Source organism: Zea mays, chromosome 1, assembly GCF_902167145.1.
Source record: "Zea mays cultivar B73 chromosome 1, Zm-B73-REFERENCE-NAM-5.0, whole genome shotgun sequence".
Classification (NCBI taxonomy): Eukaryota; Viridiplantae; Streptophyta; class Magnoliopsida; order Poales; family Poaceae; genus Zea; species Zea mays.
Window position 1 is genome coordinate 211377222 of NC_050096.1, and position 17855 is coordinate 211395076.

Sequence of the window (17855 nt, forward strand, 5' to 3'; positions counted from 1 at the left end):
TTAAATAAAAACTCAAATTGGTTTTATTCAATTTTGGCATATATGGATCATCCTTTGCCACCACTTGGTTTGTTTTTGCAAATCAAACTCAAATCTCTATCTCTAAGTCAAACACACATGTTGAAGTATAAAGAGAGTCATTCCAAAAGAGATTGATCAAAGATTTCAAAAACTCCCCCTTTTTCCCATAATCAACACTTCTCCCCACAAGAAGCCAACTTTTGAAAATAGAGACAATAAGAGACAATAAAAGCTTTTGACAAAACAAAAACTCTATTCTACTATTTTCAAAATCTCTCAAGTGGTAGCTGATCCATTTATCACTTTGGCCTTTATTTTCTCCCCCTTTGGCATCAAGCACCAAAACGGGATCAATCTTGGCCCGTTAACCCCATTGCCTCACCAAAGTCTTCAATTAAGAGCAAATGGCAATAAGATTTCATGAGATGAACTTGGAATTAGTTACCCTCTCATCGGAGTGCAGTGGAAGTCTTTCATGGTCCAAGTCCACCTTTTCCCTTTCAATCCTCCTTCGAGACTAAATTATCAAACTCAAGCACATGGTTAGTCTCAAAGGGTCAAGTTGTAACACATCTCCCCCTACACATGTGCATCACTTTGCAACGGACTTGTGAGGTCCAGGGAGTGTTTGTACAACTTGAGCACCATAATAAGCAACATAATGCAAAAAGGAACATGATCAAAAGCATAACTACATGTATGCTACAATTCAATCCAGGTTCCGCGAATCTAAGACATTTAGCTCACTACGCAACCTGCAAAAGGTCTTCTCATCTAGAGGCTTAGTGAAGATATCGGCTAGCTGGTTCTCGGTGCTAACATGAAACACTTCGATATCTCCCTTTTGCTGGTGGTCTCTCAAAAAGTGATGCCGGATGTCTATGTGCTTTGTGCGGCTGTGTTCAACAGGATTTTCCGCCATGCGGATAGCACTCTCATTATCACATAGGAGTGGGACTTTGCTCAGATTGTAGCCAAAGTCCCTGAGGGTTTGCCTCATCCAAAGTAGTTGCGCGCAACACTGTCCTGCGGCAACATACTCGGCCCCAGCGGTGGATAGGGCAACGGAAGTTTGTTTCTTAGAGTTCCATGACACCAGGGACCTTCCTAAGAATTGGCACGTTCCCGATGTACTCTTCCTATCGACCTTACATCCAGCATAGTCGGAGTCTGAGTATCCAACTAAGTCAAAGGTAGACCCCTTTGGATACCAGAGCCCGAAGCAAGGCGTAGCAACCAAATATCTAAGAATTCGCTTCACCGCCACTAAGTGACACTCCTTAGGATCGGATTGAAATCTAGCACACATGCATACGCTAAGCATAATATCCGGTCTACTAGCACATAAGTAAAGCAAAGAACCTATCATTGACCGGTATGCTTTTTGATCAACGGACTTACCTCCTTTGTTGAGGTCGGTGTGTCCGTCGGTCCCCATCGGAGTCTTTGCGGGCTTGGCGTCCTTCATCCCAAACCGCTTTAGCAGATCTTGCGTGTACTTCGTTTGGGAGATGAAGGTGCCGTCCTTGAGTTGCTTCACTTGGAACCCAAGGAAGTAGTTCAACTCGCCCATCATCGACATCTCGAATTTCTGCGTCATCACCCTGCTAAACTCTTCACAAGACTTTTGGTTAGTAGAACCAAATATTATGTCATCGACATAAATTTGGCACACAAACAAATCACCATTACAAGTCTTAGTAAAAAGAGTTGGATCGGCTTTCCCAACCTTGAAAGCATTAGCAATTAAGAAATCTCTAAGGCATTCATACCATGCTCTTGGGGCTTGCTTAAGTCCATAGAGCGCCTTAGAGAGCTTACACACATGGTCGGGGTACCGTTCATCCTCGAAGCCAGGGGGTTGCTCCACGTACACCTCCTCCTTGATTGGCCCGTTGAGGAAGGCGCTCTTCACATCCATTTGAAACAACCTGAAAGAATGGTGAGCGGCATATGCTAGCAAGATACGAATTGATTCTAGCCTAGCCACAGGAGCAAAAGTCTCCTCGAAATCCAAACCTGCGACTTGGGCATAACCTTTTGCCACAAGTCGAGCCTTGTTCCTCGTCACCACCCCGTGCTCGTCCTGTTTGTTGCGGAACACCCACTTGGTTCCCACAACATTTTGCTTCGGACGAGGCACCAGTGTCCAAACTTCATTGCGCTTGAAGTTGTTTAACTCCTCTTGCATGGCCAACACCCAGTCCGGATCTAGCAAGGCCTCTTCTACCCTGAAAGGCTCAATAGAAGAGACAAAGGAGTAATGCTCACAAAAATTAACTAATCGAGATCGAGTAGTTACTCCCTTGCTAATGTCACCCAGAATTTGGTCGACGGGATGATCCCTTTGAATCATCGCTCGAACTTGAGTTGGAGGTGCCGGTTGCGCTTCTTCCTCTATCACTTGATCATCTTGTGCTCCCCCTTGATCAAGCGCCTCCACTTGAGGTACCTGTTCGTCATCTTTGGTTGGGGGTTGCACCATAGTTGAGGAAGAAGGTTGATCTCGTTCATCTTGTTCCTGTGGCCGTACTTCTCCAATCGCCATGGTCCGTATAGCGGCCGTCGGAACATCTTCTTCATCTACATCATCACAATCAACAACTTGCTCTCTTGGAGAGCCATTAGTCTCATCAAATACAACGTCGCTAGAGACTTCAACCAAACCCGATGATTTGTTGAAGACTCTATACGCCTTTGTATTTGAGTCATAACCTAACAAAAACCCTTCTACAGCTTTGGGAGCAAACTTAGAATTTCTACCTTTCTTCACTAGAATGTAGCACTTGCTCCCAAATACACGAAAGTAAGATACATTGGGTTTGTTACCGGTTAGAAGCTCATACGACGTCTTCTTGAGGAGGCGATGAAGGTAGACCCTGTTGATGGCATGGCAAGCAGTGTTCACGGCTTCCGTCCAAAAGCACTCGGGGGTCTTGAACTCTCCTAGCATCGTCCTCGCCATGTCAATGAGCGTCCTGTTCTTCCTCTCTACCACACCATTTTGCTGTGGTGTGTAGGGAGCGGAGAACTCGTGCTTGATCCCTTCTTCTTCAAGGAACTCCTCCACTTGAAGGTTCTTGAATTCGGACCCGTTGTCGCTCCTTATCTTCTTCACTTTGAGCTCAAACTCATTTTGAGCCCTCCTGAGGAAGCGCTTGAGGGTCCCTTGGGTTTCAGACTTATCCTGCAAAAAGAACACCCAAGTGAAGCGGGAAAAGTCATCAACAATAACTAGACCATACTTACTTCCCCCTATGCTTAGATAGGCGACGGGTCCGAAGAGGTCCATATGCAGCAGCTCCAGGGGTCTTGAAGTGGTCATCACATTCTTGCTGTGATGCGCTCCTCCCACCTGTTTCCCTGCTTGACAAGCTGCACAAGGTCTATCTTTTTCGAATTGAACATTGGTTAGACCTATCACGTGTTCTCCCTTTAGAAGCTTGTGAAGGTTCTTCATCCCCACATGTGCTAAGCGGCGATGCCACAGCCAGCCCATGCAAGTCTTAGCCATTAAGCATGCATCTAGACCGGCCTCTTCTTTTGCAAAATCAACTAAATAAAGTTTGCCGTCTAATACACCCTTAAAAGCTAGTGAACCATCACTTCTTCTAAAGACAGACACATCTATATTTGTAAACAGACAGTTATATCCCATATTGCACAATTGACTAACAGATAGTAAATTATATCCTAGTGACTCTACTAAAAACACATTAGAGATAGAGTGCTCATTAGAAATTGCAATTTTACCTAACCCTTCTACCTTGCCTTGATTCCCATCACCGAATATGATTGAATCTTGGGAATCCTTATTCTTGACGTAGGAGGTGAACATCTTCTTCTCCCCCGTCATATGGTTTGTGCATCCGCTATCAATAATCCAGCTTGAACCCCCGGATGCATAAACCTGCAAGGCAAATTTAGGCTTGGGTCTTAGGTACCCAACTCATGTTGGGTCCTACAAGGTTAGTGCAAATATCCTTAGGGACCCAAATGCAAGTTTTGTCTCCCTTGCATTTTGCCCCTAATTTCCTAGCAACAATTTTCTTATCCTTTCTACAAATAGCAAAGGAAGCATTTAAAGCATAATAAATTGTGGAAGGTTCATTCACTACTTTCCTAGGAGCATGAATAGCATTCTTTCTAGACACATGATGAATAGTATTTCTCTTAGGAACAACATTTCTCCTAGTAACATTTCTATCATACACATAAGAGGAACTAGGAGCAAACATGGCATGAGAGTCAAAATCATCAAAAGCATTATAACTCCTATAAGCATTTCTAGTTTGTCTCCTATCATAATACATAAAAGCATGGTTCTTTTGCACATTACTAGCCATAGGGGCCTTCCCTTTCTCCTTGGCGGGAATGGGAGCCTTATGGCTTGTTAAGTCCTTAGCTTCTCTCTTGAAGCCAAGTCCATCCTTAATTGAGGGGTGTCTACCAATTGTATAGGCATCCCTTGCAAATTTTAGCTTATCGAAATCATTCTTGCTAGTCTTAAGTTGAGCATTAAGACTAGCCAGTTCATCATTAAGCTTGGAAATTGAAACTAGGTGTTCACTACAAGCATTAATGTCAAAATCTTTACACCTAGTACAAATTTCAACATGTTCTACACAAGAATTGGATTTATTTGCTACTTCTAATTTAGCATTTAAATCATTGTTGACACCTTTCAAAGTAGAAATGGTTTCATGACAAGTAGATAGTTCAAAAGAAAGCATTTCATTTCTTTTAACTTCTAAAGCATAGGATTTTTGTGCCTCAACAAATTTATCATGCTCTTCATACAACAAATCCTCTTGCTTTTCTAAAAGTATATTCTTTTCATTCAAGGCATCAATTAACTCATTAATTTTGTCTATCTTAGATCTATCTAAGCCCTTGAACAAACATGAATAATCTACTTCATCCTCATCACTAGATTCTTCCTCACTTGAAGAAGCATAGGTAGAGTTGCGAGTACATACCTTCTTCTCCCTTGCCATAAGGCATGTGTGACGCTCGTTGGGGAAGAGGGTTGATTTGTTGAAGGCGGTGGCGGCGAGTCCTTCATTGTCGGAGTCGGACGAGGAGCAATCCGAGTCCCACTCCTTGCCTAGATGCGCCTCGCCCTTTGCCTTCTTGTAATGCTTCTTCTTTTCCCTCTTGTTTCCCTTTTCCTGGTCACTATCATTATCGGGACAGTTAGCAATAAAATGACCAAGCTTACCGCATTTGAAGCATGATCGCTTCCCCTTGGTCTTAGTCTTGCTCGGCTGTCCATTGCGACCCTTTAGCACCGTCTTGAATCTCTTGATAATGAGGGCCATTTCTTCTTCATTAAGACCGGCCGCCTCAATTTGCGCCACCTTGCTGGGTAGCGCCTCCTTGTTCCCTGTGGCTTTGAGAGCAAAAGGTTGCGGCTCGTTGATCGGTCCATTCAAGGCGTCGTCCACATACCTTGCCTCCTTGATCATCATTCGCCCGCTGACGAATTTTCCTAGTACTTCTTCGGGCGACATTTTGGTGTACCTGGGATTCTCACGAATATTATTCACCAAATGAGGATCGAGAACGGTAAAGGACCTGAGCATTAGTCGGACGACGTCGTGGTCCGTCCATCGCGTGCTTCCGTAGCTCCTTATTTTGTTGACAAGGGTCTTGAGCCGGTTGTATGTTTGAGTTGGCTCCTCGCCCCTTATCATCGCGAACCGTCCAAGCTCGCCCTCCACCAACTCCATTTTGGTGAGCAAGGTAGCGTCATTTCCCTCATGAGAGATCTTGAGGGTATCCCAGATTTGCTTGGCGTTATCCAAGCCACTCACTTTATTATATTCATCCCTGCACAATGAGGCTAGAAGAACAGTAGTAGCTTGTGCATTCTTATGGATTTGCTCATTAATGAATATAGGACTATCCGAACTATTAAAGTGCATTCCACTATCTACAATCTCCCATATGCTAGGATGGAGAGAGAATAGGTGACTACGCATTTTGTGGCTCCAAAATCCATAGTCCTCCCCATCAAAGTGTGGGGGCTTGCCGAGTGGAATGGAAAGCAAATGTGAATTTGAACTATGCGGAATACGAGAGTAGTCAAAAGAAAAGTTAGAATTAACCGGTTTCCTTTGTTTGTCGTAGTCGTCGTCCTTTTGGGAAGAAGAGGACTCATCGCTGTCGTAGTAGACGATCTCCTTGATGCGTCTTGTCTTCTTCTTCTTCCCATCTCTTCGCTTGTGGCCCGAGCCCGAGTCATTGGACTTGTCATCCCTTGGCTCGTTGACGAAGGACTCCTTCTCCTTGTCGTTGATCACAATTCCCTTCCCCTTAGGATCCATCTCTTCGGGCGGTTAGTCCCTTTCTTGAAGAGAACGGCTCTGATACCAATTGAGAGTACCTAGAGGGGGGGGGGGTGAATAGGTGATCCTGTAAAAAACTTAAACTTATAGCCTCAAAACTTGATTAGGTGTTAGCACAGTTTATGTCAAGTGGCTAGAGAGGAGTCAAAACACAATAACCACAAGAATCCAATCACAGAGATGACACAGTGGTTATCCCGTGGTTCGGCCAAGTACAAAACTTGCCTACTCCACGTTGTGGCGTCCCAACGGACGAGAGTTGCACTCAACTCCTCTCAAGTGATCCAATGATCAACTTGAATACCACGGTGTTCTTGCTTTTCTTTTCTCAATCCCGTTTGCGAGGAATCTCCACAACTTGGAGCCTCTCGCCCTTACAAAAGATGTTCACAGAGAATCACAGAGCAAAGGAGGGATTAGCAACTCACACACGACACAAAGATCACAGCGAATACGCACACACAAGACCCAGACTTGAGCTCAAAAGACTAGCACACTAGAACGGAGCTCAAATCACTAGAATGTCGAACAAGTGCGCGAGATTGATGTGTGAGTGATCAAGAGTGCTCAAGGAATGCTTGGTATACTCCTCCATGCGCCAAGGGGTCCCTTTTATAGCCCCAAGGCAGCTAGGAGCCGTTGGGAACAAATCTGGAAGGCCATCTTTGCCTTCTGTCTCGTGGCGCACCGGACAGTCCGGTGCACACCGGACACTGTCCGGTGCCCGATTTGTTTCCTTAAATGGCGAAACCGACCGTTGCCGACCGTTGCAGATCTGGCGCACCGGACAGTCCGGTGCACACCGGACAGTCCGGTGCTCCCTTCCGACCGTTGGCTCGGCCACGTGTCGCGCGCCGATCGCGCGGCCGACCGTTGGCCCGGCCGACCGTTGGCTCACCGGACAGTCCGGTGCACACCGGACAGTCCGGTGAATTTTAGCCGAAGTCGCCGGAGAAAAACCCGAGAGCGGCCTCTTCGGCCGAGGCAGCCTGGCGCACCGGACACTGTCCGGTGCACCACCGGACACTGTCCAGTGCACCACCGGACAGTCCGGTGCCCCAGACCGAAGCAGCCCCTTGGCTGTACACAGCCAAGTCTTCTCTTCTCTTCTTCTATCTGTTTCTAACACTTAGACAAATATATTAGTACACAAAACCAATGTACTAAGGCTTAGAAACATACCTTTACTTGTGATTTACACTTTGTTCATCCATGAGCATATTTTCACATTTAGGCCCTTGTGTTTGCACTCAATCACCAAAATACTTAGAAATGGCCCAAGGGCACATTTCCCTTTCAGCAACCTCAAACATCATTGAGTCCATTGCGCCAATATGGTCTCAGAAACGACCTAATGCTTGTAAGAGCCAACAACGACGTGCCGTGCTTGGGCTGTAACCTCGGCCTGTAGTGCTGACCCGGCCCGACACAATTATATTTTTTATTTTATAAAAAGGTATATATATATACAATTTATATTCAATATTAAAAACATATGAGCATGATGTTCTACTGGTTAGATAGCTTCACTTAGTGTCTCTCGCCATTCTTTCATCAGGCATGAGTTCGAACCCTACCTCCTGCATTGTTTTTTAACATTTTACGCTGATTTGAGAAATTTATCAGAAATTTGATGGAATTAAAATGAAGCAAGTACTTCTAGGATGTTTGGTTTAAGGAATAAGCTGATCCATCATCTTCTCACTCATTTTTTTGTTTGGTTTGTGGAATAGAATGAGTTAATCCATTACCAGCTCATTCCTCATAGTTAGGCCACATTTGATTTGAGGGACTAAAGATTAGTAGTCCCTCCATTTTAGTCTAATTTAGTCCCTAAATTACCAAACAGTGGGACTAAAACATGGACTAAATTGTTTTAGTATCTAGTCACTCAAGTGGTGACTAAAATGAACTAAACCATATTAATTCTATCTTTTGTTCCTACTTTATTTTAGTTGCACTAATGGTGAGAGAACACTAAAGGATATTTTAGTCCTTTTATGATTCATTTAATGTTTTTTTAATACTTTTAGTCTCTAAACCAAACAGAGTAGAGAATTAACTTTAGTCTCATAACTAAACTTTAATCCCTAAACTAAAGAAATCAAACGGTCACTTAGTTAGTTAGTATTAGTATTATAAATGAAATAATACTACCAAATTTAAGAAATAAACTTATGATACACCACTTAATGTTAAATGAAATGATTAATCAAGCCAACCATTCCCACGCAGCAGTGGCGTATGGGACTAGGAGAATGATAAAAGGGGACATGGATGGAGCGGCGTGTGTTGGAGTCGCTGGCCGCTGAGAAAGGTTTCGTATCGTGCTCGTGCAGAGTTGTATGGCCCGCTCATAACAATCGCATGGCATGCCCCACCCCCACGATGTAAACGCAGACACTGAGACACCTAGTACCATCCACACGTTCCATTGCTGCGCTTGTTTCGCTGCACATTTTCCCACCCTATTCTCAGCTATAAAACAAATAACAGTTTTAAGTATCATCATCAGTTTTATAAAGCACCAGTCTCATACTCCCATGTCACATTTCTCCTTACCGTTTAATGTAAAAATAAAATAAAATTATATTCCATTCGTTCTTTTTTATTTGTCGCGTTTTAGAACAAAAATAAACTAGCGTACGACAAATATTCGAGAACGGAGGTAGTATCAAATAAGAGTTTGAACATTGGTTGTAGGTGTTGGCGTCGATCTGGGCACTAATCCTACGAGGTGTCTCGACGTCGGCGCTCTTTGTGGAGGCGCGACGATCCGTGGTTTAGGGTCGAACAGTCCGCGACCTGGTAGCATGAGCGAATTTCTCTGCGCCGAGCAGGACGATCCGCGTCTAGTGGCCGGGCAGTCCACGACCTGGCAGCAGGAACGAGTTTCTATGTGCCGAGCAGGACGATCCACGCCCACTGGCCGGACAGTCCACGCGTGCGTAGAGGCGACGACGTTCGCCCACAACACCTCCATCTGATCTCCGAGAGGGACCTAGGAAGAGATCCTAGGGTGTCTTGGGACCGACAGACCATCCAAGACGCTCTCATACGACGTAGAGTTGAAGAGAGGTGAAGATCAAAGTGAAGAAGGCTATGTTACTGTCTACTCCTAGGGCAAAATATAAAGGAACAGAAGATATATTGATTTGGTTTAATTTTTTTTCAATCGGTTGTACCCCTTCAAATATATAAGGAGGGAGGTCTAGACTCGTTCTTAGAGGTCCTCCAACAACTCCCACAAGTTTATAGAGATAAACACACGTGGAGATGGGAGTTAATCCGCCCGATCTGATCTAATCATGGATTATTCGCGTCTAAGGGTGGACCGTCTGTAGGCCGGACCGTCCGGCCGCATCCAGTGCCACAAACGGTGCTCAACACATGTCCCTGCCTTTTCAGGAAACTAAGCGAACCAAAAACACTAGTGCAGGCTGTAAACAACTCGATGTGACAACATCGGTTTTCCTAAGCATCTTGCCACATACTAGAATGATATTGTTTTAAGAAACGACCATTTAACGCCTTGGATAGTTCCTCACCTTGTAAAGTTGTAACATGTAGGCATTACCTGCTATCACTATGTGATTTTGTAAGGGCTTCCTAGCTTGGTGATCATTTGCCAAATTTCCGATCTCTACTTCTTAGTGGCAAGATGATCTTTCATACCAGATCTTAAACTTGAAATGACTTAGCCTTGACCTTCGTGTTGTAAGCTTAATCAACCAAGATATTATCTTTCTCGATCTCCCTCAGAGCCACCATTCTCTTGTCAGTCACTTCATCAATATTAGCCATTATTAGATCAAAATAATCATCGATAGCTAAATCATTCTTCTTGACGAACCTGATAGCATTTTAGCTAATTTCTACATGCAAAACAGCTTCCTATCCATAAACAAGTTTAAAACTGCATAATAGAGTATCTTAGTTATCTCTTGTATTTAGAGAACCATTTTGGTATCTCTCTATTATACATACCCTAATAATAAGAATCTTACCCATGCTGGTACCGTGCGCCAGATAATTTTACACATTTAGGGCTAGTTTAGAAGCTATAAAACACGAAGAAATTTGAGGGACTAAAATTCCTTTTTAATTTAATTTTAAATTTAATTTTAAATAAGAAGGTGATTCTATGTCTCTATTCCACACCGTTTTTATGACTTTCAAATTAGTCCTATACAGGAATCGCTCTCACTCCGCTCGGACCCACCGCCCAACTGCCTGCCTGCGCGGGGGTCCCGCCCTCCGTCCTCGTGGACCCCGCCACCCATCGATACTACCGATGCCTCCGGTCGCGTCGCCATCCCGCCGTGTATAAAGCGCCCTCGCTCCGGCCAGGTCACGGCTCCCGTTCCAACTCCTACCTACGCAGCAGAGGCCAGCCACCTCCCCGTCGCTCTCACGCTCTTCGTGCCCGCCGCCTCTCCTCCGTCTCTGCCTCTCTCCCTCTCCCCTCCCGTCTGACGCACATGGCCTCCATCGCCGGATCTTCGGCCCTCTCCTTCGCCAGGCCCGTCAAGGTAAACTATACTCAGATCCGAGGCCGCCAGCGCCACCTGCTGTTCGTTGTCCGCCCGTTGGTCTCGCCAGATACATCTCTATGTTTTCCTGCCTACCTTCCGCGTCGCGCACGGATGGGGTTTGAGGGTGGGGGGTGGGGGGTAATAAGGTTTCATGCCTCCGATGCGTGCGCGTGATCTAGAGAGACCCTCGTCCCTCGGCGTGATTTACACTCGTGGTGAACTGAACTGGTGGCTCACTACTGCGAGAGCATGTGTTCGATTCACGGCTGGGTTAAGCCTCTTTTCGTTCCATGGGGAAAGCTGACCTTTATGGGTGTCTGTGGCTTAATTGAGTCGTTTCTAAAGGAGAATTGTGCAGATCTGCTCTCATGCAAAGTTGATGACCTTTCACAAATGGGTTCGGGTCGCTAATGATTTTCTTTGCACGTACAGGATTGATTTCATTTATTTATGTAACCATACGCTGGTCTTACAGGCTTAGATCATGGTATACCGCATTATTTTCACTAATTTTTTTGACTGTCAACGGGGGGAGAGGGTTCCCACCTGATTTTTCATTGAGAACTGCAGTCACACGGCGATTTACGATGGTTTTCACTAAATATTCTAGTAGAATTATTTTTTCTTGATGCGAGATTCAATTAAAGGGGGTAGTGTTAATCCTAGTTATAGGTTTCATGGTCATTGCCTTGATTTTGGTCACACGACAGGTCAAATATTCATCCTTCTTCATGTTCCTTAATTAACTGTGCTCCTTGAATTGCAGGCAATCAACACAAATTCTCTAGCTTTCTCCCCGGCGAGGAAGGGCAACACATTCCTCCGCCTGCAACCAATGCCTATGAGATCTGTTTCCTGCGCTGTGAGTTTCATACTTTGACCTTATAATACACAAATACATTTGGCGATGTTTTTTATCATAACAAAACTGCTAGCCATTCTATGCATTATTATGACAAAGGGTTTCCTACTTATCCTTACAATATACAAATACATTCGGCGAAGTTTTTTTTATCATAACAAAGCTAGTGATTTTCCAGAGTTATTGCTTCTGTGCATTATTATTACAAAGCTATTGATTTCCTAATCTACCGCCTCTGTGGATCTCAACTGAACTGGTAGTTTATACTAACATTCAGGAACCACTAAGGTTCCTTATTGTTTATAGAAGAAGGGCTATGTTTTCTTAACCTACCTTTGTTCTGGATTGCAAGGGAAAAAACTGGTTCTACTTATATTTGCTCCTAGTGTTGTTGCAGTGCTCTTGATCTAGCAAGATAACCATACACAGTGCCACCTTTTTCAATATATATTCTCTTATACTGCAAACATAATGACATTTCGAAATATGGATTGTGACAGGCCAAGAAGGATACAACAGACAAGGTTTGTGAGATTGTGAAGAAGCAGCTTGCTCTTCCTGACCATACTGAAGTTTGCGGTGAATCGAAATTCTCTGAACTCGGTGCAGATTCACTGGACACGGTAAATCACAATATTTCTTGCTGATGTCATCTATGTAGTCATCTTTTAAATGATTTCGTAATGAAAAACGTATGGTTGTTAAATCCGTCAAGTTATACTTGGCCTAATGCAACTTCATTGTCTTTTTTTTTCATTTTCTCCGAATAATTAGAGACACTGCGGACTGTATGTAATTAGATCCACTTCATACTAAGGATCTTTGTTGCTTCAATACAGTCACTGTTCTCCACACTTTACTCCTTCGGGACATTGTCAGTCAGTCTGACTTCTAGATTTCTAATAGCTTTCTTAAGTTTGAGTGTTTGACCAATTTTATATAAAAAGGTACTAACATCAATGACAACAAAAAAGCTTATTATGAAAACAAATTTCATGTTGTATCTAACTATACTAATTTTGTGTCACTAATATGTCTTTTTTCTATAGAATTCAGTCAAAATAAAATTTTTAACTTAGAACAACTCTAGAAAGGCTTGCTCTTTTAGATATTTTTTGCTTCAAGATTTTACTAAAGGTCCTTCCAAATTTGTCACAGGTTGAGATTGTGATGAGTCTCGAGGAGCACTTCGATATTAGCGTGGAGGAGTCCAGCGCACAAACAATCGCCACAGTTGAAGACGCCGCGGACCTCATCGACAAGCTTGTTGCTGGCAAAGCGTAGTTCTGTACCTCCTCTATCGTTGTCCTACCACTCTAGGTCTATCCCTTGATCTAGGTTTCTATGGTCTGAAGATTTGTGATTTTCTCCGCACTGTTGTTGCTATCCCCGTGTCGTAATAATACGAGATGTTTTAAGCGGTTGAACATTACGGTGGTGTAATCAGAGTAATCTGTTGCTGTTAAGGTGCATTGTTGTATGAATTGTCTCTACCCGAGTAGAAGAATCAGACCATTCGGGATTCTATGATCATAGTACATTTTTTGCTTGAAAAGATGAGCAACGCCGAGTACTTTTTTATACAGACCGATCATATGATAGGGTTGGACAAAACATTTGTGGATCTTGAGCTCGCTCGGCAATTTTGTCACAAGCTGAGCTAGATTTTTAGGCAATTTTGTCACAAGCTGACCTAGATTTTTAACTCGTTAGCTCAAACGAGCAATTATTTGTCAGCAAAACAAAAGTCTGCACTTGTGTTGGGTGAACTAATTTGTGTTGGGTGAACTAATAGGTGATGAACTATTTTAATTTGGTGTTGAATTGACGTGATGTGTGAAATTGTAAGTATTATTACTCATTTCTAGTGTTAAATTGTTCTCGAATTGTGGAAGGACTTCTAGTCGAGTTGGTTATATGGTATGAATAGCACTTCTTAGGTCATGAGTTTGAATTCTAGTGGCAACTAATTTAGGCTGAATTTTAAAAAGATCACTCATTGGTTTCTCTGGTTATGTACATACGAGATGGACTGGCCTATGTGCGATGGATTCTTGTGTAGGGGCCCAGAGAATTTAAAACACGAATAAAGATCTGGCCTATAGAGGGTGGACCCTCATGTTGCATGGGGACCAACTTTCATGATCTTTCTTGGTCGGGGCTCAGATTGAGCTTCTTCTTAATGTAATACTATGGTGACAGTCTTTCCCCTACCGGCCAAATTTAAATTGGTCTAGAATTAATTAGTAATTGATTATATATGTATAATTGATTTTTTGTTATGGCTAGCGAGATAAACGAGTGCACTCGACCGAGCAGAGCCGAGTTAGCTCGTTATCCAAGCGTATACGAGAAACAATGAAGTCTAGGCCAATACAATCCGCGAGAGAGATACAACTCCTGGGACATTTATAGAGAACAAAACTTATAAAATTGAAAACCCTTCTACTCTTAACTAAACAACAAACCTATTCAACTCTGTTATATATGGAGGAAAATAAGGCGTGCGTTGGGCAACATATTTTATGCTTTAGTTTCAATCATCATCATTCACCCGTTGGATACCCAAGAAGGAGGGCAGTTCGAGTCCTTTCAGCGCAGCGAAACCTTGGAGAAGGGCATTTGATAACTTCTTCGACAACCCAATTTGGACCGTCATTCCACATGTATGTTGGAGCGAAAAAAGGTTTTGCTTGTACACCTTCTAATGCGTGGCTTCCACTTCGGAGTCATGCTAGATTGGAAAAAAGGCTTTGTTTGTACACTCTCGAGTGGCAGTTTCCACTTCTCGTTCTGATGGAATTTAGGCCATATTTGGTTTCCAACGCCTAAACTTTAGTGATAAGTTTAGTAACCTTTAGTCCCTAAATTGCCCAATAGGGTGACTAAAAAAGGTCTCCTAAACTTTAGTCCTTTACCAAGTAAGTGACTAAAGATGACTAAACTTACACTTTTATAGGATCTGCCCTCAGCCGGTCCGCCTGCCCTTCCCAGAACTAGCCCACATGCATTAATTAGGGGTAATTTTGTCTTTATACACAATACTTAATGCTCTTTAGTAAGTGTTGGTCTCTAGAAGCAAACGAACTATTCTATAGACTAAAATTTAGTCTCTAAAATCTAGGTAGGTGACTAAAGAAATCAAACATGGTTTTATTATCTCTGTTACGAAAAAGATACAATTTTTATAGTATTTGCATTAGGTCGATTTTTCTTAAGCATGGGTATACTACAAAAATATATTCCATAATTATTTGAGTTACTCTTTGTAGAAGTCAAACATTGAAAAGGTCTGTTGATGGTTAGTGAAAGGGTGAATAACATAATAAAAATCTATAAACTTAAAATACTAAAAAATGTGTTAGTAAAAGAGTCAATCCTAGTAGTCTCTACTTGACTAGCTTAGCCAATACAAAGTAAGCTTCGTATATAAGTCTAGTTGTAATAATAAGTTAAAAAAACACTCAAACAAACAACTAAATCTATCACCTAGTAACTAGTGAGCTTACAAAGAGAACAACTAGACTACACTACTCATTAGAACTAAGCTAGACTACCAACTAACAACACAAGGCACAAGATATGAAATATAAATATAAGTGCTGAGAGAGTGAACCAACAAGGGCAAGTGATAGAGATTGTTTCACCTGAGGTTCAGTTGCTAGCTAGCAACCTATGTTTCTATCAAGATGGATACTTAGATCAACACTTCACATAGAAGATGATGTTAGGTTGATCATAAGCATACTAGTGTGAAAACTGATAACACAATATGTTGTAAATATGTGAAATGTACGACTAAGAACAATGACTGGGTAAGGACTAACTATGGGACATTTCATATTTAGCTAGCATGCAAATGAAGAAAGCTTATTGAGCAAACATTGTTCTATTTCATGACTTTGTCAAAGGCACAGACAAACCTATGACCAACTACCATTATTGACAAAGAGAAGCCCCCCTAGTATGCAGCAACAAGGTTAAATGGAGAGGCAACACGTGTCATCTCATGTTAGTGAAACCTAGTGGAATAAAGTATCACATGTCACTGATCACACAACTATTGTTGTACTAGGAAGAGTTTCCTACATTGGCCTCTACTATGTTTTTGTCTACTTCGAGCAGGTACTGGTTGTCATTGGCTCTAATGGCTAACTCATCCAACAAAGGTATGAGGAACATATTTCATTCATGTTATTATGGCCTATCGAGATCTTATTGATCCTACGAATCTAACAATGGCATGAAGAGCTAGTATAAGCTCATGCTAGAACCTCCTATGTGTTGCTCATACATGGTTCATGTGCTCATTCATGTTGTTCTTGTGAAATAAGCCACATGAGTGCTAACCTAGGGTCTCCAATGGTTCTATTAGCATTGAGAAAAAGGAGGTTTGTTACAAAGAGCACTGAAATACCTCAAATCCTCAAAAGATCCAAAACACTACCCGTAAAACCCCTAGATTTGGCTAAAAGTGAAACCAAGGGAAGGGTGATGGACATACTAGAGCTTGCTCCTAAGCTAAGACCATATTTGGTTCTAGGGACTAGACTTTAGTTCCTGGTTTTAGCTCCGTTTAGTCTTTTTTTTGCCAAACAGAATGACTAAAATAGGGACTAATTGACTTTAGTCTTTAGCCCTCAAAGGATAGCTAAAAGGGACTAAAACAAATTTATTTCTATTTCTACCCAAAATTTATTCCTCTCTCTCCGTAAAGTTTCAAGCATCAAGGGATATTTCAATCTTTCTATAGTACATTTAATATGTTCTGAACTTGTTTAGTCTCTAGAATCAAACAAATAGAGACTAAAATTTAGCTCTAGAATTAATAGGAACCAGGGCCTAAGGCGCATGGTCGGCCGCATACGCACTATCGTTGTTGGTCCTAGCATGTTGGACACCTCACGGTGCATGGCTTCTGAGTGAAGGGGTATGAACTTCGCTACTGCTATACCGAAGCCTTTCCAATGTGTACACAAGAGATATTTTGTATATATACGGGCTTAATTGCGCTTCTTAACAAATAGGGCATTTGGTCTAGTGGTATGATTCTCGCTTTGGGTGCGAGAGGTCGCGAGTTCGATTCTCGCAATGCCCCTTTTTTTATTTTTTATTTCCATCAGCAGAATCAGATTTTTTTGGCGTTTCTTTGCTCCTGGTTTCGAAATATTGTTCATTTATTCGTTAAAGTCAGAATCAGAAGTGAGCAGTTACGCACTTTTTGAATCATTAATCAGGCTAACCAGAGTGTACACACGTGGGGACGTGAGCTTGCCGGGTGTTTTTCGTGTCTTTTCTGCTTCTCGTTTTCAAATATTGTAATCTAGCTCTCATTGAATCACTATCAAATATGTCTATGCATTGTAATAGAATCCACAACTTATGTACGTAGTCACCTAAATAACTTACGGCTCCGAGATTTATAAAACGACCATGTCAGATTTTGTGCCATGGCAAGTAGCATCCTATTTGGTCTTGCAATGGATTTGGATTGTGCTAGTTTTAGATCCGAAATGTGATTCTGTATTGAATTTAGATTAGAAACATGTGGACGTCAAGAGTGAAAAGCGGACAGAAAATACATGAATAGAGGATAGTGGGATAGGATGAAAAAATGTATTTGCTTGGTAGCAGTGCGCTGTAGTGGGAGGAAAAATGTCATGAAAAAAAAGAGAATGCACACGCTCTATGTATTTGCTTGGTCCTAAAATGTTTGACTTTATATCATTCAAATGTTATCTTAAATGAGTTGTTATTTTCTTTTTCCAATGCACATTTCTCTTCTTCTAATACGCATTTTCTTTTGCCGATATATTTTATTGGAGATCAAATTAGCTCAGACAAGTAAAAATAATAACAACTTAATTGGATATTTTTATGTCCATGAATAGTACATGTCAGGAGACAGGGTCCTCCGTATTCGTAATATTTGTGCAAAGTTCTAACTACCCTTGAATTATAAGGTTATAATTGTGTGCTCATTCGAGGGTATTTTGGTCTATTTCTATGCTTATTAGCCTTTGAATCCTTGTTAGTGATCAGTCTTGGCAAGCATATCTTCGCTTCTAAAAAGACTCTCTAGAGGCT

At 42.2% G+C, this 17855-nt stretch overlaps 1 protein-coding gene and 1 non-coding gene across 2 annotated transcripts; both read left to right on the top strand.

Moving 5' to 3' along the window:
• Positions 1-10685: 10685 nt before the first annotated feature.
• On the top strand, positions 10686-13323 carry LOC100126886 (acyl carrier protein 1). Its single transcript, NM_001324158.1, has 4 exons — positions 10686-10903; positions 11673-11768; positions 12269-12391; positions 12927-13323. The coding sequence occupies exons 1-4, from the start codon at positions 10853-10855 to the stop codon at positions 13050-13052; spliced, it is 396 nt and encodes a 131-aa protein (NP_001311087.1). The 5' UTR covers positions 10686-10852; the 3' UTR covers positions 13053-13323.
• A 3471-nt stretch (positions 13324-16794) lies between these two features.
• On the top strand, positions 16795-16866 carry TRNAP-UGG (transfer RNA proline (anticodon UGG)). The gene has a single exon. It is a non-coding gene; the product is annotated as a tRNA-Pro (tRNA).
• The last annotated feature ends 989 nt before the right edge of the window (positions 16867-17855 follow it).

What these genes read in the sequence shown, in the direction of transcription:
- LOC100126886 (NM_001324158.1), top strand. Translation starts at nt 10,853, where the DNA reads ATGGCCTCCATCGCCGGATCTTCGGCCCTCTCCTTCGCCAGGCCCGTC. An exon ending in CCTTCGCCAGGCCCGTCAAG is followed by an intron (nt 10,904 to 11,672) that starts GTAAACTATACT and finishes CTTGAATTGCAG; the next exon opens with GCAATCAACACAAATTCTCT. An exon ending in GTGCAGATTCACTGGACACG is followed by an intron (nt 12,392 to 12,926) that starts GTAAATCACAAT and finishes AATTTGTCACAG; the next exon opens with GTTGAGATTGTGATGAGTCT.